Source organism: Kwoniella pini, chromosome 2 (genome assembly GCF_000512605.2).
Source record: "Kwoniella pini CBS 10737 chromosome 2, complete sequence".
NCBI classification, from domain to species: Eukaryota; Fungi; Basidiomycota; class Tremellomycetes; order Tremellales; family Cryptococcaceae; genus Kwoniella; species Kwoniella pini.
In genome coordinates, this window is record NC_091717.1 from 1501878 (window position 1) to 1522904 (window position 21027).

The window sequence follows — 21027 nt, forward strand, 5'->3', positions numbered from 1 at the left end:
TTTTATGATGGGGGCACTTGAATGATTATAGTCGTAGAAGTAATGGGAAGAAATGCTGATTTCATAAATGATAGGTTGACATCACCTTTTGATCATGTTTCTCATCTTTCCTTCTTCTCATCTCAAATTACGACGCGTCGCGATCCTTCTTTTTAGGTAGTGAAGTGATCACGTGATACGTAATGTCCAAGATCACACGCGTTCTCAATAATGGTTCAATGCACTAAATGAACAAGAAGCATAAGAAAGGCTGATTGATTGATCAGTTGGTGAATTGTCTTTTCATTCTTTATTTTACATATTATTGAAATCATCATTGCAGCAAGGATCAAAACATACTCTTTTCTTATTATAGACCTTGATACAGATTACATGAACATCATTTTATGGCATTAGCAGGATGATACTCGCTTTATCACCATATATGATGAATATACCAAGATCATCATCACCTTTAAATCCTAATTTAAATACATCATCAGATCCTTTATCTTCTCCAACTCCATCTTCTTCAAGGAATTATCAATCATTTTCTTTACATTCAAATAAAAATTCTTCTCCTTCAGTACCATTATTATCTACAAGATATATTCGACCATCATCATCATCTAAAAAATCATCTTCTTCTTCTTCTTCTAGAAGAGCATCATCTTCAAATGAAACAAATTCTGATCTTTTTTCAGAAGGTACAACACCTACAGAAGGTTTAATGTGGAGAGAAAAATTTACAAGAAGATTAGAAGAAAGAGAAAGAAGAAAAAAATCAAGGGAATTAAATTTAGATAAAAAACGTGGTTTACAACAAAAAAGAGAATTCAATTTAGAAGAAGAAGAAGAAGCTGATAGAAAAGCTCAACAAGATGATGAAGAGGTAAGTCAACAAAATCTCTTTTTTTATTGTAAATATATATATATATATATTAATTCTATTTTAATTATTTTTAAAAAATAGATATTTCGTCGTTTAGTAATTTTACAAAGAAAGAAAAATCAACATGCAACTTTACAATCACATGAATTAGAAACAGGTGGATCAGATCCATTATTACCTGATTTAGAAGATGAATTATTACAATTAGAAAAGGAAGAAAAAGAATTAATAAATCGTTTAGATCAAATTCAAGAAATTGATCATAATCATAATCTGTATTCTTCACCTATTCCTGTTAAACAAAATTTCAAGTTCAATTCTCATCATCAAAATATAATAGAAGATGATAAATATGAAGAAGAATGGGAAAAGGAAGCTGCTTTAGCAGAAGAACAAGAAAGAGATCAAGAAGATATTATTCTTGTTGAACAAGCTGAATTACAACAATTTGCTCAAATACGTCATTCTCAAAATCACAATTCTATGGATATAGACATGGATCTTGATGAACAAGTAGATTGGGAAGCCTTTGATTCGATGGATATCGAACAATGTCAATGATTGTCGATTGTTATGATGTTGTCACCTTCTTTACCATTCTATGATGCTCAAACGCTTGATGCGGTCAAATTATATTGTGTTTGCTTATAATAGTAGACTCAAGTTGTATATAAATAGTGCTTACCAAGTTGCTTGTTTTTTCGAGTTTCGATTTGTATTATTACCTAATCACCAAATGCTTAGAAATAGATGCAGCCAGTCCCATACAGCAAATCGCGAAAGACAACGAGACTCATGCAAAAAGCGAATGAAAAGTCATGCATATTGAGTATTTGTATTTCACAGCTATTAAGCGTTGTATTTCCCTCCTGCATTGCTTCTTCTGCACCCGGATCGAACGTGGATTGAACAGATGCGTCCTTCTTTCTTTCCTCCATGCGATGAACACGAGTTAACGCAATACTATCAAAAGCGCCGGAATCGTGTTTCGATGTGTGTACCAGCAATTTAGTAAACCTGAAAGACAAAACGAAGAAATGTCAGCTTCTGGCCGTATGTCTAGTTAGGCTAGACCTGACTAACTTTTTTCTTCTCATCAACTGAGAAACCTCCTGGACCGATGTTCACGAGTAAGAGCAGACCGCCAACAATAGCTATAATCAATTTTATTAGCTTGACTACATAAATGCTGAAGTATATCGAAGAACTTACAGAGAGTTTGGAAGCTACAAATCAGATAAATCGAATTATCAGCTGAAAAATCTCACGCGGTATTTCGTCCTTAGCTGACACTCACAAATCGTATTTCAGGAAATCCCGTTGAGGATGAGCAGAATGTACAGACCACCAATTGTTGATGAAAACGTTGAATACACTCAAAAGGACAACAAGGAAAGTGGCGGACCATTTAGCCTTAAATCCTACTGCAACCATGATACATGCTCCAAGACCGACGATGGATACAATGACACGAGCGAATGACCAGGAACCTTGGAAGATGAATCCGATGAACAAAAAGATGAGGAGAATTCGACCGGCTAATTGGAAGCTGAAGTCGAAGGGTCAGAATATCAATAAAATACTCCATCCGAATTCACAGTTCTTTGCGATGAATAAGCTTACTACTTTCTTCGATCAGTTTCGCTCAGACTGGGCAACCCAGCAAACAATTTCTTCTTGTTTTGAAGGGAATCAGAAAGTACCATGAGTAATCCACCAATTACACTGAGATTTCTAAGGAAGAATGAAAGGTCGAAAAGGAGTCCATAACCGAGGCCTTTAGAGAAACAACTCAGTTCATCAGCTTTACATCGTGCGAAAAGCAACGAATGGTAGCTGACTTACCTTGAGCGACAACAACACCGAGCAAGCAGAAAACGGAATAATCAGGGAATTTCTTGCCAATCACACCGAGAGATCCACCTAACATGGCCTGCGGTCAAACAAATTACAATCAGCTATTTGAAACATACAATAGCCTGGCAGCTGAATATTGCAACTTACGAACACGTTGATGAGCAGGAAAAGATGGGAAAGACCCCATGGGAAATGTCGATGTCTAAGGTCAATTGGTGAATCAGCTTGAATATGTGATCAATGTAGAAAAGTAATTGTGGCTCACTTTTGAAGGTACCAGAGTTGATCAGACCATTGAGTGAGGATTCGAAGGGCGTCTACATGCAATTTCCATAAGTTTGGGAACATCACGATGATCTTGTGATGGTCAGCTTACCTTCGAGGAAAGTGACAACGATCAAGAATCTAGCCATAGCAGGTACATAAGGTCTGATTGGCTATTCAGCAAACATATTACAAATTAGCCCTGAATCACCGCTTTGTTCAAGCTGCAGGATATATAAGTTTTGAAGTTAAGTAAAAGAGTTAAATTGACGAACCTGAGTATAAGCCTCAATCAAATCTTCAATTTTACTTGTATACGCTTGAACTTTACCTAATAAATCATCTGAAGATCCATTACCATAAGATGTAGAATTGGAAGGTCTTGATATAGGATCTGGTGTATATCCACCACCTTGCATACCCATCATAGGTTGTTGTCTTTGAGCATTTGGATTAAGGTGAATTCGTTGGGACATAGTGTGACTAAAAATTAGAATTCGATTAAATTATATCATTCCATTTTATACGCATTTGTACATGTACAATTAAAAGCATGCTTACAATTTTTTGCTCTTCGGATAGAAGATTTACGATATAAGAGCAAGCTGAATAGGTATAAGGCGAAAGGTGTAAAAGGTTCAGATTCAATTATGAAGAACGAGGTAAAGTAAATGTCGCGTTGGAACTTGCTCTTTAGTTTGAATTGGTGGTGGCTAACTCAACTTGTTCTTTTAATGATCGTCATAATAACTGAATGTGAGCCTGATATCCGCAGTTCGGATACAACTCAGGGTCATATTCATAATACGATCGACAAATGCATATAGCCGGTACTGGAAATAAATTACCAAGAAATGTTGAGACGAAAACCCCCCTTACCCACTGCATTCCATATTGGAGAAGCTCGAAGCAGATTAGTGCATTGTGTGTAGGCATACGAGGCTGACTGTTAGGTTGAAGATACAATGCATATGCAAATTACAACATTCCCCCAGCTCTTCTTCGTCTTCCACCCCAATTTCCACTGATGACTTCTTCCTCCTCTTTCTTTCTTTTCCCTTTACCTTTCTTACTTTCTAACCCCATAGCATACCGTCTCTCTCGTTCATCTTCATCAATCTCGCCTCCCATCTCTCCACTAGTGAATCCAGGTGGATTAACATTATAAGCAGGACCACCGAAACGACGTCTACATATCGAAGAGCCATGTTCTTGATATTCTGCTCGAGTTACCGGATAAGTTGATAGGTAAATTTCGGATGTTGTCAAAGATGTAGCTGCTACATATGGTGGTGAGGCAGTACTATGAAGATGTACTTTCAGCATCAATGTACTTCTACCAGAATCAAGTCTGAGACTTACTCGAAGGCCTCGAATATCCCAATCTCGTAATGCACAGGACAAAGAACTTGTAGATCTCTCTCTCTACCGCCAAACATCAGCTATGCGCCCGATTAAAGGTGATCAATGTGCTCACAGTCTTTCTCCAAGCGCTTCAATGTTGCCTAGTCCTCCGAAAATACCGATATGTGCCCAATACATCCCCCTCAGCTCTTCAGGCATGCAGGAGATGACATGCGCGATAGTCTCAGGCAATCCAGATTGTTTGAGGCCTATTCAATGACAGACATGAGCTCGATGACCCATCGAGTGCTGATGAGGGTCCAAGAGACATAATAGGGACGTACCGATATCAGAAGGATTAAAGAGTAATTCCGGACCGGCAAACCTCTCGTTACCCATCACCAGGATTTGCTCTTCATCTTCTACAATCGGTTTCTTGTGGCCATTGCCCTGATCTTGGATCTCTGAAGTCTCAGGTTGTTGAGCATTTGGTCCAGACCGTATGTATCCCGTACGTGATGTTGAACGAGACGAGAAATCAGGTAAAACGTATTCCTGCACTATTGGATTTTTCTTGGGATTTTGCCTAACAGATTGGATGTAGTTCAGCAAAAACTTTGGATATGACCACGCGACTAGCCAAGGACCGGGGCTTCCTGATTGAATCGCACTTACTTGCATATTTCCAAATCTCTCCTCCAGTCCATACTTACATATCCACAAGCTTCTCTGACATCATTCACAACGTGAGTTTGATCTATCATATTCCACTGTCTGAACGAAATAAGGTGTTTCAAGTGATTCGTCAGGAGTTTACCTCCTACATCAATCCTATCTCATAATATATTAGCATGAAAATCATCTGGCTCAGTATGGGTAAGAGATTCATGTGAGATCATTACATACCTTTTAACGTGTTCCCATATTATTTGACCATCTCTTAGAGGTATCACATGAGTGAAAGAATACCCAACATCAATAACAATAGTACATTCAGGCGATATACCAGTCTCGTCATCGAAGAGACCACCGTAAGGTATCAAAGCAGCGGCTAGTTCCATATCAGCTTTATTGTGACAAATATCTTCAGCCTCAAACATTTGCAAAACTCACGAGTACATCTGAAATAACTTTGGAATTCCCATTCTTCAAATACCATCTGATCGTAACTTTCCGCTATATTCGGTAAATTGAAATACGGTTCTGTAACCAACAAGCTAGACTCTGAGGGATTGACCTAGGTCACCATATATGTCAGAGCATACAGTTGAGAGATTTGCATGTGGACAAGGTCAGAACTTACATTCAGTCCAGAAGGCGAAAATACCCTATCCCAAATGATCTTTTCCGCATCCCAATTCACTAACATCCCCTATACAGATTTATCAGCTAACCAATTCCGAATGAAAGAGATCTATCGGACAGCTCACACGTTCAAAAGGTCTTCGATATACTATACCTGATAAGTCTTTACATTGATCTATTTCATCGCTTACATATACCCTCTTTTCATTTCGTGAACGAGCTATCGAGTTTGGGAAAATTCTACCAGTACCGAAACAAGGGGAAATCAGCGCGGGTACGCCTAATGAATCTCAATGAAGGAATTTGCAGAGGTCTAAGGATGTGCTAGACGTATACAGAACGAACGGAATATACGGTAACCTTTCATATAAACATAGCTTAAATTGCGACAAGAAGACTTACCTCGGTTCCCAATCCACACCACTTATACCAGCTTTTATGTCGTATGCCCCATTATCAAGTATCACAACAGGAGGGGTCGACATGATCTATGCTATATTTGCTGCATGTTCCTGCTTCTGTGTGATGTAGATAGTGTATAGTGATCGAAATTTTGTCGAAAGCCATAATTGTAGTTCTTTATCAAACGTCAACAAAAGGCAAAGTAATGTAGAGAGCGAGTTCAAATACGACGAAGTTTCCGACGGAAAATGACAAAAAGCGCGTACATGGTTGTGACCAGAATGCGATCTGTCTTTTTTGTCTGCCTGACTTGGGAGCATGCATAGATGGTCAATCGATTGAGGAACATATTCAATTCGAGATTATGCATTGAATCCAAATATGATGAGGTCCAGAGCTCTACAAAATTTACAGAAAATTCGATACAAAATCTACAAAATTGAGTCCTCTCAAGATGTATGAGGTAAAAAAAGTTGCTAATCAATTTGTTCTGAATCTCGCCATTAACCCTTCAATAGACTTCATAATACCACCTGGAAATTTCCTATCCCAAATTTTGGATAAATGGTAAACTACAAAGCCCATAGCAGGAACAAGTGTTAAAAATACAATATTTGCTCCTAAAAGAACGATTGTACCTCCATCTTGAGTATTCCCAGAATGTGTTTTTATTAAATAATTTGCAATATCCTGGAAATAAAATAAACAAATTATAAAACTTGCAGTGGTTATACTCATTAATAACCATTTGAAAATCGATCTTGCATTTCCCAATGGTGTTTTAGCCTGTGAATTCAAGAGAACATACCATCCACAAGCTAAATTCAGTAATAAGATGATGGAAATGAAATTGACTATAGCGAATATTTGACCATTTGTAAGGCTTTTCGCAAACTCCAAGAGGGATTTTTGTGTAGCTGCGACATCAGGTAATATTGAGAATGTAGTTTCACTCCCTGTTCCTGCCATATATACTAAGCTCATAGTTTGTCTAAATACCAAAATACTTCCAATCAATTGAAATATGAATATCGATATTCTTGATAAAGTGTTTAAAGTACATCGCTTTATGAGTTTCCTTGGACCATTGATGCGTTTATCTAAAAGTATAACTTTGATTGATGATTGACAAATACGGCGTAATTTCCATAATAACCATGATTTTGAATGCTTTTTATCCCTAGGATTGGATGCCGATTCGAGGGTTATGTAAATTAGATAACCTAAAATTGGTATACAAATTATATTCCATAAACTGATAAAGACAAAGAAAGAAGTTGACTCGAAATCATCAGTACCAATTATATTGGAGAATAAAGTATTTGTCAACTTGATGTCAAAGCCGAGATCATCGACGGTTGCATCTCGCTTTGCTAACTCACTTGATGTTGATTGAACGAGTGAATCAGAGGAGATAGCAAGTAGAGAGAAAAGTTGTCTAGTGATCTCAACGTATAAGAAGAAACCAATGATCGAAAAGGTCGACCAGATGGGAGAATTCTTGAGAATTTTCCAACTTGCTTTAAGGTGTATCTTCGGTTTCCAGGAGATTCTATCTACGTGATATTCTCTAAATTCATTGTCTCCGTATTCGCTGTCGTTCTCTGTAATCACCTTTCTCGAATTGTTCTTGCGACTGTTAGTAGCTTTGAAAGTTTCCTCGGATGACTGGCCTGTCTTCTCCTGATCCGACTTCTTCTCAGTCTTATCGGTTTCTTCGGTGTGGTCTCGAGACTTTTGCTCCTCATGACGTCCATTTCGCCCCTCGGTAAAGTCCTCATCTTCTTCATCGGTAATAATGTCATCCTGTACTCCCTGGTCGTCCCGCCTCGTCCGTCTTAAAGTCTGAGTGGGACTTCGAGGTCCTTGTCGACTTCCCTCCCCATCGGATGTACGGCCAGTTTTTTCAGCCTTCTCGGTTTGTCGAGCCTTGCGAGCTTCGTGTCGCATCAACCCATCCCTTTCTTCCTGGCTGTCTTCATCGCTTGATAATTCATCCTCTTGGGGATTTTCACCCTTGAGCTCTTCGAGGTTTCTTCGCTGTGCTCCTTGCCTACCACCCTTGCTCTTGACTTGACTTCCGTTCTCCACTTCTGTCTTGGCGTGTCGGAGTTTCCTCTCGTCTTGCCCCTTACGAGGTTTATCATCACGTAGGCCTCTTTCGTGATCACTATCTTTCGTATCTTCCAGTCGAGCTTGTCTCTGTAAGGATGCGTCTTGCTTCTTTCGGTCTCGTTTAGCTGCCGGTACGTCTTCATCTTCATCTTCAGACGACTTGTCGATAATCTTCTTGTTTCCATTTCGCGCACTTCGAGTGCCTGTCCCGTCTGTGCCTTCAGATTCCTTTTTACCTCTCGAACTATGCTCAAACCCTATCTGTTTGTCCTTATCTTTCGTTCTACTACCCAGGATGTTACCATTTTTCAAGTTCCTACTCTTACTTGATTTGACGACAGGTTCTTCCACTTCCGATTCATCCGAAACATCAAATGCCCGTTTACCTTCTTGTACTCGTTTGAGTCTAATTGCTTCGTTCTTCTCAAGATTCTGAAGTATATCTCTATGCGCTTTGGGCGAAAGTGGACTGATAGGAGAAGCTGGTTTCTTATTTCTTTTTCGACGAGATATGCCTTTATCTTTTTGAATATCAAGAGCATCTTCCTTTTCGTCTGACACGTCTGGCTTTCCTTTTTGGTCTCGACGCTTGTCTTTTTCATCTCTTCTTACATGACCCATCGTCCTTAGATCTGAACCCTCTAGCTCATCGCCTATTTCCAATGGCGTTCCTTCTTCTCTGCGTATCTCCTTGGGGGGTACAGACCTTTTTCTACCTGACGGAATGACCAATGGCTTAGTATGTTTAGGTGATTCTTCACTATCATCATCGACAATCTCTTTTATCATGCGGTTATCGCCACGAGTTTCGGGTACAAAAGCCGTATGTACTTGTAAGTCTCGTTGCAATTCACGTATAGGATTTTCTCCTCTTAAAGGCCATTCTCGGGTCTTGGTAATCTCATCTTTTGGATTTACGTCGAATTCTCTCTCTAAACGGATCTGAGAGGGTTTCTCTGATCTGATCGTATGATTTTTCCTATAATTGATCGAGTTTACGTCATGCTGTAAAGGACTTTTCGGATTCAGACGATTGTGATCTTCCGAATACTTCGGAGATAGGATTTCATCGTACTCATCCAAGTCATCTTTTGTTGTACCATTAATGGAAGTACTTTGCTCAGAATCGGCTCGAGTGCCAGAATGGCTCGTATTGCCTTCTGACCGTCGTTGAACCCTTCTCTCGTCATTCGATCGATCATCACGATATCTTGCAGGTACCACACCATCAGTATGTTCGAATAGATCCTTGTCGGTGGAGTCTTTTCTTTGACTATGACCTATTTTCTGTTTAGTAGAAACCTTTTGTGAGCTTTTGGGGTCAAGTGACTCGTGCGATTGGGTTGGTCGATTCTTATCGCCAACGATCAATTCTCCGCCCTCCGATTCATACCCCGAGTCTCTTCGGCGCTGTCGAGTCGCACTCTTTTCATTGATCACTACTTCTCTACGAGGTTTGGGCAAAGCCTCAGAATCGTTTGTGAGATTGACAGGCTGCTTTGGTTTACTGCTAGTTTTCACGCCATACAGCTCTTCGTCGTCGTCGAATTTACCAATATGGGCTTTACCACTCGTCGGTGTAAGTGGCCGCCTTTCATCAATATCCTCATCAATGGAAGGTCCATCAGATAGGACTAGAGGTACCGTTTTGCCTACTTTCGATCGCATTGTTGCATCAGGAGCACCAAAATCGACATCTCCATCGGGAACTGGGTCACCCCGTATGCTAATAAGCTGATTTGAACGATCGTGGTCATCTTCCTCATGATCCCGATGAGGCTTATCATCCAACGCCAATCTCTGTTTCCGTCTAATAGGCTTCTCTCTGACAGGCTCATCGTCCCGGTTAATATGCTTCGAAGGGAGTTTTCCAGTTTTCTCGAAGACCGCAATTTCCTCATCGTTAAGTTCGGAAACATCCACTATTTCTCGGTTAGCATCAACGCTTTCCGGTCTTGCCTTTCTATACGAATCGTCTCGAGCTTGTTGTTCTGGCATGTGCTTTGCATACTTGTCTGAATTGATCCTCTCCCTTCTAGGTTTGGTCTTCCCTTCTTGTCGGACTTGTGACTGAGAGTTCTCGTGGGATGCATCTTGTAATTGTTCAAGCTCAATCTCATCTTCCCTTATTTTATTCTCGTATTTCATGACAATTCCTCTGACAACATCTCTCAATACATCCTCTTCCTCTGATGAATTACGACCTTGCATCAAGCTATCTTTCCTCTTCACCCATCTTCGCATTGACTTTTCTTGTAAAATGACTTGATCATTTCTCCTGATCTTGTACGATGCAATTTCCCTTTCTATGACTCTGTTCCATCTTTGATACTCTGGCTCTCCTCGCGCTCGATCCAGTACTTCAGCTTTACCAATCTGCCTTTCCTTCGATCCTTGTTCAAGTTTGGTAGGTGAAGGTATAGGCTCCAAGCTGTCCCGCCTTTGATTGTTAAGAGATATAGGTGCTTCGATTGCTTTATGCTTTCTTCGAACTTTGGTTTCTCGCTTAGGTGATGCGATGTCTATACCTTCTCGTTCAGGCATATCTGCTCTGCTTTGATGTCTGAGTTCATCATGGTCTTCATGATCGACTGTCGGCAAGAATATCAGCAACATCGTGAGTAGGCAACGTCAGCAGCCCACTTACCATGTCCATCATCGCGCAGGACATGAGCCTTTCTTTCAGTAGCAGTCTCTTCTTTTACGCCGAGGGTTGGGCTTGAGCCGTCGATGCCATTTTCAGTATCATGCCGTGTAGCCGATTGTTCTATGAAAACTTCTTGTGTGGCCGATCTCGTATCCGCAGCTACGAGAGGATCGCTACTTCCTTTTCTGATTCTCCTAGTGTGCAGCTGTTGTAGATGTTCTTCCGGCCCTTGTGGGAAATCAGGATCGGTCACTTTACCACACACCACTGTCAGCGGGTCACAATGATTCGATCATGAATATCGAAAAGCTGGCTTACTGGTATCTCGTTTTCTTGTCGCACGTTCGGCGGGCTTCTCAGCTCTTACAGAATGTTTCAATTTGACCTGCTCTTCCCCTTCAGCATTCAACATAATCTCATCGTTGACCCCTCCCGATACGTCTCTTCGAGTCCTTTGACTTTGTTCTTCAGCCAAAAAATCATCTTCCACTTTGAGCTTAGATTGACGTCGTTGCGCTCTAATCCGAGTAGGCTTGAAAGCAACCACTTCACCATCATTATCAACCTCTGTTTCAGCAGGCTTACGGTTCTTCTTTCGCTTCTCGATCACGTTTTCCTCAAGATCATTCTCATCTGGCTGAATGTTCGCACCTAATTTCCTTCCTTTCCTAGCAAAATTATTCTCTTCATTGTCCATTTTTTTCAATGGCAATTGAGCCAATTCTTCCCTTTCACTTCTACTCATTCCTGGATTCTCTCTTAAGATCTCATCTTCAACAACCTTTCGTTGTGCCAAAATAGGATCAGCTTGAACAAGTTGAGGTTGTTGTTGATAAGTTTGTTGTTGATTAGGCAAACTTTGAACAGGTATATCGTCTTGATATCCAACTTGTTGTCTTCGCTTTAATCTCCCTTGACCTCCTTGAGCGAATTTATCCATCTCATAATCTTCTTCAATTCCACCCACTTGATCACTTCCAGCTCTAACTCTTTGGCGTTTTCTATAAGTATCTACATATGGATCATCAAGTGCTAATTTCCTCAATTTAGGTTGTCCACGTTTATCAGTATATCTTTCATATAATTCTTCTTCTTCTTCATCTGAAATTGCACCTCGATTTCGTTCATGTCGAAGTTTCTCTCTATTTGGTTTAAGTTTTCGTCTATTCTCAATATCCTCTTCAGAATAATATCCTCCACTTCGTAATTTATCCTTCCTCTTTCTACGTATTCTTTCATCTTCCTCTTCATCACTAAGTTCTAATTTCTTCTTATTTCTCTTTTTCAATCGTCTACCATCTTCATCAACACTGATATATTCATCTTCACTATCAACCCTAATTTTTTTCCTCAATTTCTCTCGGTTCTTCTTCTTCCCATCTTTAGTATATAGCTCTTCTCCTTCACTCACATCATCTCTGATAGAGATCTTGGTTCTTCCTTTAGCTCTTTCAGGTAAGCGTTCTCTTTCGGCATCAGAAACATCCGTGACGAGTATTTCTTCTGTCTTAACTCGACGAGTTTTCTTATCAACGACTTTCACTTGTTGTTTCTTCATCTTTTTGACTTTATTCCTTGCTCTTTCAGGTGAAATAGGAATCTTCTCTCTTTCTTTTGAAGTTCTGCCTTTAGCTCTTTCATGATCATCCTGTTCAATTTCTTTTCTTCTTTTTCTAGCCTCTTTCGTTTCTTCAGCTAAAGGAGTAGGTAGATCAACGGCTCTGGGTGAAAGGTATCGACCTTTAATTTCATCCCATGTTCTTCCATTTTTCGTCCTTTCTTTCTCGCGGCGCTTGGCTTTCTCACCTGTCTTTGTCTGCAAATACCAGTAAACTTAGCATCAGTACACATTGAACATAATTAATTGCGTGGTAGGGATTATCAGTGACTCACAGGTGATAAACCAGGTTGTAAAGGAGATAGGGTTTGTACCTTCTCTTCTTCTTGATCGTCCTTTTCAGTGAGATGAACTGGATTCAGATCCTATTCAAAATCGTATAATTAGCAAAAACATGTAATTGGTTAGTTGAATTTTAACTTACTATTGGACTCATATTAGTAGGTACTTTGATTGGACTAATTGGAATCTTATTTCCTTTTCTATTTTTTAAATCTCCAAACATTGTAGGATTATATTTATCACCTTGAGAAGGGTATAAAGATTCACCTAAACCTGGAATTCCAATTAAATCACTTAATCTTCTAGTTTTCAAATCAATTGAATTTGTTTTATTTTTTGAAAGATTAATATCATCATAATGTAAATCATTAGAATCAAAAGATGTTTTAGTAGGTTTAGCAGAAGTGAAAAAATAAGGATCAATTAAATCTGAAATTAATTCATTATTTCGAATTTGAATTGGACTTGGAGTTAATGGTGAAATAATTTCATCTTCACTTAAAGATGATTCCGAATTTATCAAAGATGGAACAAAAGAGCTATATCTTTTTATTGGAATTGGAGTTATTGGTTGTTTTGTTTTATTTAGAAAAGGTATACCACTTGTTGGAATATTATAATTTGGTGTAATTGGTGTATGAATATCATATGGAATAAAAGGTGGTATATATCCTGCTGATTGTCTATTATTATAATATTCAATTGGTATTGAAGCTGTTTGAGGTATAGTTTGAATTCCTCCTATACCACCTCCTCCTGAAGGTGAATTTCCACCTCCTCCTCCTCCTCTTCCTCCATACCATCCTCCACCATTTGGTTGTGTGTTCGAAGTATTAGGTGTTTCAGCTGTAGTAGGTGTATCATGAAAATTAACTTTAAATGGAGTTTCATCATTATTTTGTATACCTAACTTAAAATCAGGTGCTAATTGAAATGTTGAATTAAGCATAGATGTTACAGGATCTTTTATAGTAGAAGGTATCATAGGTATTCCATCATCATCAGAATCGTCATCCGATGGTTTATTGGGATCAAAATTTGTAGATTCCGGGGTATCAGGTATTTGTTTTTTATCTTTCTCTTTATTTGATTTATCATCTTCATTTCCATCTTTATCTTTACTCTTCTTATCATCATCACGATCTTTTTTTCGATCTTTAGAATCTTCATCATTTCTGTTCTTCCCATTTTGACCGTCATCATCGCCTTTAGAGCTTTTTCCATCTTTCTTCACTTCATCACCTTTTCCATTGCCTTTTCCTTTACTTTTCTTATTTCGTTTGAAAGCCCAAGTGAATATTGAGAAAAGTAGAAAAGTGCCTATAACACCTACAATGGTGATTGCCTCTCTGGCAGCTGTATCGGGATTGGCCATTATGACAGGGTTTTAGAAATGAGGCTGGCCTGAGCCCGATGTATTATAGGTGGAGCAACGTTGTTCAGTGCGTCTGTCCTTCCGTTGCCTATCAGTGTAAATGAGTGTATATAATATTCTTTCTCCGTCAGCAATCTGTCTTCTTGGTCGTTTCGTTATAATGTTAATTATGATTCGAACTATGGGAACTCGCTGTTAAGCAAATTCTGGGGACTACTAGAGCTTGGAGCTTCCAAACGATCTTAGCAAACAACGAGCAACTAGGAGATAATGACCAAAGGATGCGAATTTTAGTGACACTCATAAAGGACTACAAGTCGTAAAGGAAAGGATGCTGTTCGGTATCCGTTAATTCAAATTCGAGTTCCAAGTTGGCCAGTCCTTTCATATTGTGGGTGGTCAATAATCAATTTATCCCTAATTATGACCTCGCGTTTCACTTAGACATCCCATGCGTGAGCACGGATTTCCTTGACCATTTGCGTTTCTGAAACAGATTTTGCGATAGAAAAGGTCAGTAACTCATGACTTCGGAGCTATGCATACAAACAGGATCATCAAAAGGCATCAAGCAAATCAACCAACACGTCATCCCGAATATAGTTGGATAGATCACTCCACTTCCATCTCACCAGGACTAAGCGTCTCCTGTACCTGTCAAACACCAACACATCAGCTTTGTTGTTCGACCATATTCTAGTAAGAGGCTTACATTGCTCTCCTCTAATATACCTGGTCTACTTTCGACAGTCTCTTCGTCTTCTTCCAATTGGGTTACCTCATAATCACCTTCTGTTTCAGTAGAAACGAATGAATCAGTCGTTGATTTCGGTAAAGGAGCAGGTGGCGGTCTTTGTTTAGTGACTCCTGCTCCGAAAAGTGTAGTTTGTTTTCCTAATCCATTTGTGTCTTTGCCTTTAACCTTTACCGGATTTCTCGGTTTGGCAGAAACTGCAATTTAGCATTAAATTGAGTTAGATCCCCATATCTGCCTGGTGAGACACTATCGCAATGTTAGGCTTACCTTTTGGCGCACCACTCAAATTTATATCGTCAACTCTATCGAAAAAGCTCGTCGATTTCACTTGATCTAAAGGCTTAGATCCACCAGAGGATTTAGCAAACGGATTTGATCCCATAGCTTTTTTCGCAAATGGGTTTTTAGGCGCTGAGTCTGAGCATGAAGTTGATCAGTATATGATCCACCTTGATAAGGCAGAAAACCTAAGACTTACTGGGGAAAGGGAAATCATCCTTTTGTTTGACTTGCGGTACTGCAAACTCGTCATCGTCTAATTTCCTCCTCTTCGCTACCGGTGATACTGATTGTTCTTCTTCAACGTAATCTTCTGGTGCTGGGGTATTCAGATCATCTTCGCCTGGAGTTTCAGGGATGTAAGTTTCCTTTGGAGCAGAATTGACAGGTGTGGCATCTCTATTGACACCTCCGAAAGATCTTCTACTTCCTCCAGGTCGCGGGGCAAAATCGCTAGTGAATCCTCGGGATGTCGAGGCGGATCCATTCGTACTAGGGGGTATAGGAAGTGATGACGGTGTGTATTCTGCAGCTCGAGGTCGATTCTTTTTTTCACGTTTTCGACGTTCTTTTTCTGTTTTGACGGCTACTATACGTTCTTGTAACCCCGGCAGATGATAGAACGCAGCTACTTTAGCTGCAGCCTCTATGGTTCCTGGATTATGCATTAATCTTGCAACGTCCAGAGCACGTTGAAGATTATCTGCTTTACAAGCTATTTGAACTAATTGAAGGTATTCCTTGTCAAGGGATACTTCTTTTTCTTTGATTTGGTAGTCTATATCCGGATCAACCGAATCGGTGAGCGTCGATAATACCAAATGACCACGAACAAGACTACGATTCAAACGTAATCAGCTGAATATAGAGCGAATAAAAGGGCGTGACATACCTCTCTTCCAACTTGCCTTGCTGATTATCCATATTCAGCAACGGCATATGCATTTCGACTTCCTGTATTAGCGGACGAGGGAACCAAGGCTCTTTTTCTGAGCCCTACTCAACGGAAGTGTATCAGTTGACTCTGTGTGCCAGACTAAAGCTGAACACTTACTTTAAGTATGATACAGGAGAAATGCGTCGACGTCACTCCGACAGGCCAATAACCCTCTTGTTTGCCCTCTTTCCGTAAAGAAACAGTATCTAAGAGGGGTATCCAGCGTGCTTGGCCAGGTCTCCTGTACCTGTCGAGGGTGGAGAGTAGTCCCGCCGAATCATATATCGCAGGCACCTATAACGGGTTCTTATTAGGTGCTCATTCATAACAACGCGCAAAAATACCACTCACTCCGTCTGAAGTGAAGCCGAGCCACTTCAAGGTCACCTTCTTAGGTAATGGTACCCTTCCTTCCTGCAGTATTTCGAAAGTATCCAACTCCATCAAGGAATATCGCAAGTTCTGACAACCTGTATCGCGGCGCTTCAGCTTGATCTTAATCTCGAAGTATCGGAGGAACCAACCATCAAGACTTGTTCCACCCTCACGATGAACGACAATGACTTTATCTCGGCCTGCAGCCATACTGACAACATCCTCGCCTAATCTCCAGATATACCTTTGCAATCCACTGGCTGTGAGGAACCGAACGTATCCATTACTCGTAGCAACAATTACACTGCCTAATCCACCTTCTGCACTGGCTCCCCCGCCTGTTGCTACCGCAATGGCATCTTCTCCAGGCGGTAACGTAATCGACCAGTCGGACTGGGAAGCCCATGAATCGTAAGGTCGGTAATATACTGAACTCGGCGAATTCGATTCTGCTTTCGAGGCGTATACCACACCTTGTTCGCCTAACGATGCCATCGTGTATTTATTATGATCTTGGAAATGATATCCCCTTCTGGTCGATTTGTCGTGAAATTCTACGTTGACAACATTATGCGTTTCTTGGTCCGTCACATCGATCACTCCGATCATGTTGAATGCTGTGATAGTATAAGCTAAATCCCAAGCTGGGTCCGAAAATTTAGCAGCTCACCGAGATATCGTTTTTTGCTTTTAAATTCCGTACTTCCCGGTGTAAAAGAAGCTTGAGCTTTGGTTACGTTTACTATCGGCCTAGATCAGCTAAATTCGAATGTCGCGTAAGCTCGGCTTGACCTACCGACTTCAGTCCTTCCGTTGCTCCATTTTCTCTCATCGTCATCTTTACCATAAGCACCTTTGACACCATCCTCATCATCTACTATCCAACCATCATCGCCAAACAGATCATTTTCATCGTTATCAAGATCCTCCCCTTTATCTTCCATATCAACTTCATCATCGCCAAACTCATCGTCTAGTAATTTATCTAGGTTTTTCGCTTCTTCTCTTGCAGTACTGTATGGATTCGGCAAATTGTCGGGGATAGGATTAGACCATCGATGGAACGATCCGTCTAACGAGGTGTAGGCTATGAGATTCGATTTTGGTGAGAAGCAAAGTCCGGATATTGCACCTTCGGAATTACTGTACTTAGCGATGACTTGACGACTGTCGGTAGCCCATATGTATATTGTGGTGTTTGACGATGAGGCGAGATATTTTCCATTTGGCGACCATGCGAGTTCACCAATTGACTATTGAAATGATGTTTCAGCTATGCTTCGTAGATAAGAACACATAGCTCACTGTCTTTGGACCATCATGTGTAAAGGTAGTCTGCTTGCTCCAGCCTTCCCTACTTATGATACCGATATCTGCCACCGAGTCTCAGCTGTATGGCGCGAAAGGCGTCTGGTATTTAACTCACCATTTGTTCTCAACGGTACAGCAAAGTAGTTCCCGGCAGGATGCCAAGCAGCGTAACATGATACACTTGATCTATATTATTCTTTATCAGCTTTATAGCAGAAAAAAGGATGGGAGACCTCACTCTGATTCGCTTGACCCAATGACACCCTCCATGATCTTCAGACAAATCGGCGTATCTGAAGTGGTATCATACACTTTCAATTTTCCATCGCAGGATGCCGTTATCTATGGGGGATTTTAGTATCAGCTTTTCAAGTTCGAAAGTCCAATGGTGCGACAAGTGACATGCCAAATATTTCCCACTTGGATCCCATGTTGCTGATCTGACTGATTTGTTATTGTCAGATAATAGCGAAACCTTCGTTGCATCTTGCACATTGACAATCTTTACCAGTAAATCACTGATGAATAGTGGTCAGAATTCTTAGCTTTTTGCATGGAGACCTATCAAAACACTCACTCGCTACATACTGCAACTCTTTCACCAGAATTGTCTACGCTGACCCATCTTATTGGAACACCGGAACTACGAGTCAAGAATCCTGTAAATTCATTTTCGGGATAAGAGAATATTCTTGCAATATTATCTTCTGAAGCCGTGATCAAATTCGTTTTCTATTATAACAATATCCAAGTCGATCAGCGTCATCCTCTTCTATTATAAATCAATTCCTCTTTCGGTAAGAGGATAGGCGTTAAAGTATGAACTCACGGAACAAGTCAAAGAAGTTACAGCATCTGTATGATTATCATGAAAACCGGGTTCAGAGTCAGGTTGATCTGCTTTATGTATTCGTACCAAACAATCTGATCCTCCTGTGAATATCGTCCTGTTCAGAACATCCCAAAATCAGCTAGTTGTCTTTGTCAAGTATCTTAAAGAATAGCTGAACTTACGATCCATCAGGTGAAAAGCAAACTCTTGTCACTCCGCTCAAATGACATGGTATGGAAGTGATTGAACTTGAATCAGCTTCGACCATGATACTGATATAGCTGATCGGCTCTTTCTCTTCTAATGATATCGTATACTTTACTTTGGTCGATTGAGATCAATGTTAATCTCAACTTTGACTTGTAATGTTCTTAGATTGACACGGTTGACTTTTCGATAAAACTCAAAACGCGTCGCGTCAGACCCAATGAGTATATAATCTTGATAATCTGCTTTATTGTCACGTGGCTTCACAAAGTAAGATTTAATTAAAACCACATCATGCTCTACTTTCCGAGTTCAAGATATTTGGTTTCCGAAAAGCAACAAAAGTTGAACTTCAAATACTACATCATAGCATATCATACTACTCTTTCAAACAACACCAATATCAGATCTACACCTTTACAATGTCATTCATCAGTATAATACCTCGAATAGTTTCTCGTCAACCAAGTCAGATATATCGAATATCAATTAATCAATTCTCATCTTCCTCCTCTTCTTCCGCTGCTTCTTCTTCATCATCGTCAACTCAACCTAAACCAAAGAAATCATCAAAAGGTATGTATTTTATCTCTGACAAATTCATACTTTTACTTCATTTCTCGGATGATGCCAATCTGACTAATCTTTTGATGTGAATCTAGTTATTTCTGCCGCACCAGCTGGAACTAAATTAACAGGATTATCAATATTAAAAGATAAACCTGATCCAATAGCTTTAGAAGATGATCAATATCCAACTTGGTTATGGAATTTATTAGAAGATACTTCAAAAGCTCATAAAATTGCTGAAAATCAAATTGAATTACATGGTGAAGGTGAAAAAGGATTTGATCCTATTAAAGAGAAAAGGAAATTAAAGAATTTGTGAGTCATCATGATTTAGATATGAATTTTATAATTACTATCTTATGCTCTCTCTCCTTTTTCTCCTGATTGTTTTTCTTTCATTCCTTCTCTTCATGCTGATACATTACTTTGTGGTTACTAGAAATCGAGAAAAAATCAAAGCTTCGAATTATTTGAAATCAACTACATAATTCGTAAAATGATTAATAATCAATGTATCATTATAGCATAATTGAGAAACAGCATGGACTGTCGCTAATGGAACATCATTCAATTCAGTCATATGATGGTATCGTCTTAGTCCAACCATATATCAGACGTAATCCTTTTCCTTTTCCAATGTCGCACGTATCGTAAATATGATGATAATCTTAACATAATACATTCGGTTCATTAAACCCATTTTTTACACTACACCCAACCTCCACTAGGTATACCTATCCTAGCAGCAAGTTGTCTATATTGTTCCGTAGCTAAAGCTGAAGTTCTTGCCCATAAAATAGTAAGAGCTACAATCAGGAATAACAAATTTGCGGTCTGAAAGCAAAAAGTAATATAAGCTACTGACCTTCCAAATTTCAATTCTTACTACTATTGCAGCATTGAAACTCATTGAAAAGGTGCATGAAGTTGAGGATTGAGTGAATTATTATTGAAAGAAGTAACGGACTTACAACAAATTCCCAAAAATCCTGCCTTTCTTTCTTTATAACTTTTCCACAAGCTTCCCAAGCAGGTACTTCTCCTAAATGATTTCCATTCGTATTATCTTCAACTGATGATGAAGGTATACAATGTAATAATCTTCTATTTCCAAATGGGAAACAAAATGGTTGATCGAGCTTGATTTCAAAAACAAATCAGTAAAATTCAAGTTAAAAACCTATACTTGATAATTGAATAATCATTTTTGAACATAAACAATTATAATAAAGATGATGGTCTCAAACTCACCTCATCTTTTGGACATGATTCACATTCTCCAAATGGTCTACAAATCAGATCACCAGCTGGATGAGCAACATATTCAGGTTTTTTCGTATTTTTTTGTCTTTTGAACAACGATGTATGACTTCGTTCCTCTTGAATACCATTTGATCGAGCGATGTATATGTTTCTCTTTTCATTCTCATTAGATATAGGTATTCGAGCTGATACTAGAAGCGATGACAACAATAGGGTGACTACTATTAGTAAGGAGGTAAAGCTTTTTAATCAGGTATATTAGCTTGTCACTCAATAATTAAACTGACATGTTCAAAACATCTAACTCACCACACAGATGAACGATGCCGTATCGTCATTATCAATGTTTCTGTCCTCAATGAGTTATATCAAAGTATTGTATAATGTATAATGTAAATATTGTCTGAAATCTACAG

The 21027-nt window shown here is 39.5% G+C and overlaps 7 protein-coding genes across 7 annotated transcripts; 2 read left to right on the forward strand and 5 right to left on the reverse strand.

Moving 5' to 3' along the window:
- Positions 1–400: 400 nt before the first annotated feature.
- On the forward strand, positions 401–1432 carry I206_101892 (uncharacterized protein; the record flags this gene model as incomplete). The annotated part of the gene is made up of 2 exons (XM_019158712.1): positions 401–871; positions 953–1432. 2 exons carry the CDS (start codon positions 401–403, stop codon positions 1430–1432), a joined length of 951 nt encoding a protein of 316 aa, XP_019008458.1.
- Positions 1433–1939: 507 nt separating this feature from the next.
- I206_101893 (uncharacterized protein) lies at positions 1940–3468 on the reverse strand (the record flags this gene model as incomplete). The annotated part of the gene is made up of 9 exons (XM_019158711.2): positions 1940–2025; positions 2084–2097; positions 2169–2420; positions 2495–2648; positions 2717–2804; positions 2876–2930; positions 2994–3045; positions 3105–3165; positions 3268–3468. 9 exons carry the CDS (start codon positions 3466–3468, stop codon positions 1940–1942), a joined length of 963 nt encoding a protein of 320 aa, XP_019008457.2.
- A 502-nt stretch (positions 3469–3970) lies between these two features.
- On the reverse strand, positions 3971–6126 carry I206_101894 (actin-like protein ARP6; the record flags this gene model as incomplete). Its single annotated transcript, XM_070202471.1, has 10 exons — positions 3971–4295; positions 4355–4417; positions 4470–4605; positions 4681–4922; positions 5012–5167; positions 5243–5387; positions 5450–5573; positions 5640–5708; positions 5767–5881; positions 6044–6126. The coding sequence occupies 10 exons, from the start codon at positions 6124–6126 to the stop codon at positions 3971–3973; spliced, it is 1458 nt and encodes a 485-aa protein (XP_070058572.1).
- A 397-nt stretch (positions 6127–6523) lies between these two features.
- I206_101895 (uncharacterized protein) lies at positions 6524–14080 on the reverse strand (the record flags this gene model as incomplete). Its single annotated transcript, XM_019158709.1, has 5 exons — positions 6524–10749; positions 10806–11072; positions 11124–12621; positions 12699–12788; positions 12848–14080. The coding sequence occupies 5 exons, from the start codon at positions 14078–14080 to the stop codon at positions 6524–6526; spliced, it is 7314 nt and encodes a 2437-aa protein (XP_019008455.1).
- Positions 14081–14692: 612 nt separating this feature from the next.
- I206_101896 (uncharacterized protein) lies at positions 14693–18839 on the reverse strand (the record flags this gene model as incomplete). Its single annotated transcript, XM_070202472.1, has 17 exons — positions 14693–14734; positions 14793–15031; positions 15105–15254; positions 15316–15953; positions 16009–16112; positions 16171–16347; positions 16405–16523; positions 16578–17045; positions 17099–17170; positions 17225–17681; positions 17734–17801; positions 17855–17925; positions 17978–18081; positions 18146–18257; positions 18317–18471; positions 18569–18686; positions 18754–18839. The coding sequence occupies 17 exons, from the start codon at positions 18837–18839 to the stop codon at positions 14693–14695; spliced, it is 3180 nt and encodes a 1059-aa protein (XP_070058573.1).
- Positions 18840–19200: 361 nt separating this feature from the next.
- I206_101897 (mitochondrial 54S ribosomal protein mL54) lies at positions 19201–19836 on the forward strand (the record flags this gene model as incomplete). Its single annotated transcript, XM_019158707.2, has 3 exons — positions 19201–19354; positions 19441–19663; positions 19788–19836. The coding sequence occupies 3 exons, from the start codon at positions 19201–19203 to the stop codon at positions 19834–19836; spliced, it is 426 nt and encodes a 141-aa protein (XP_019008453.2).
- A 220-nt stretch (positions 19837–20056) lies between these two features.
- I206_101898 (uncharacterized protein) lies at positions 20057–20949 on the reverse strand (the record flags this gene model as incomplete). Its single annotated transcript, XM_019158706.1, has 4 exons — positions 20057–20182; positions 20320–20487; positions 20600–20852; positions 20921–20949. The coding sequence occupies 4 exons, from the start codon at positions 20947–20949 to the stop codon at positions 20057–20059; spliced, it is 576 nt and encodes a 191-aa protein (XP_019008452.1).
- Positions 20950–21027: the final 78 nt, after the last annotated feature.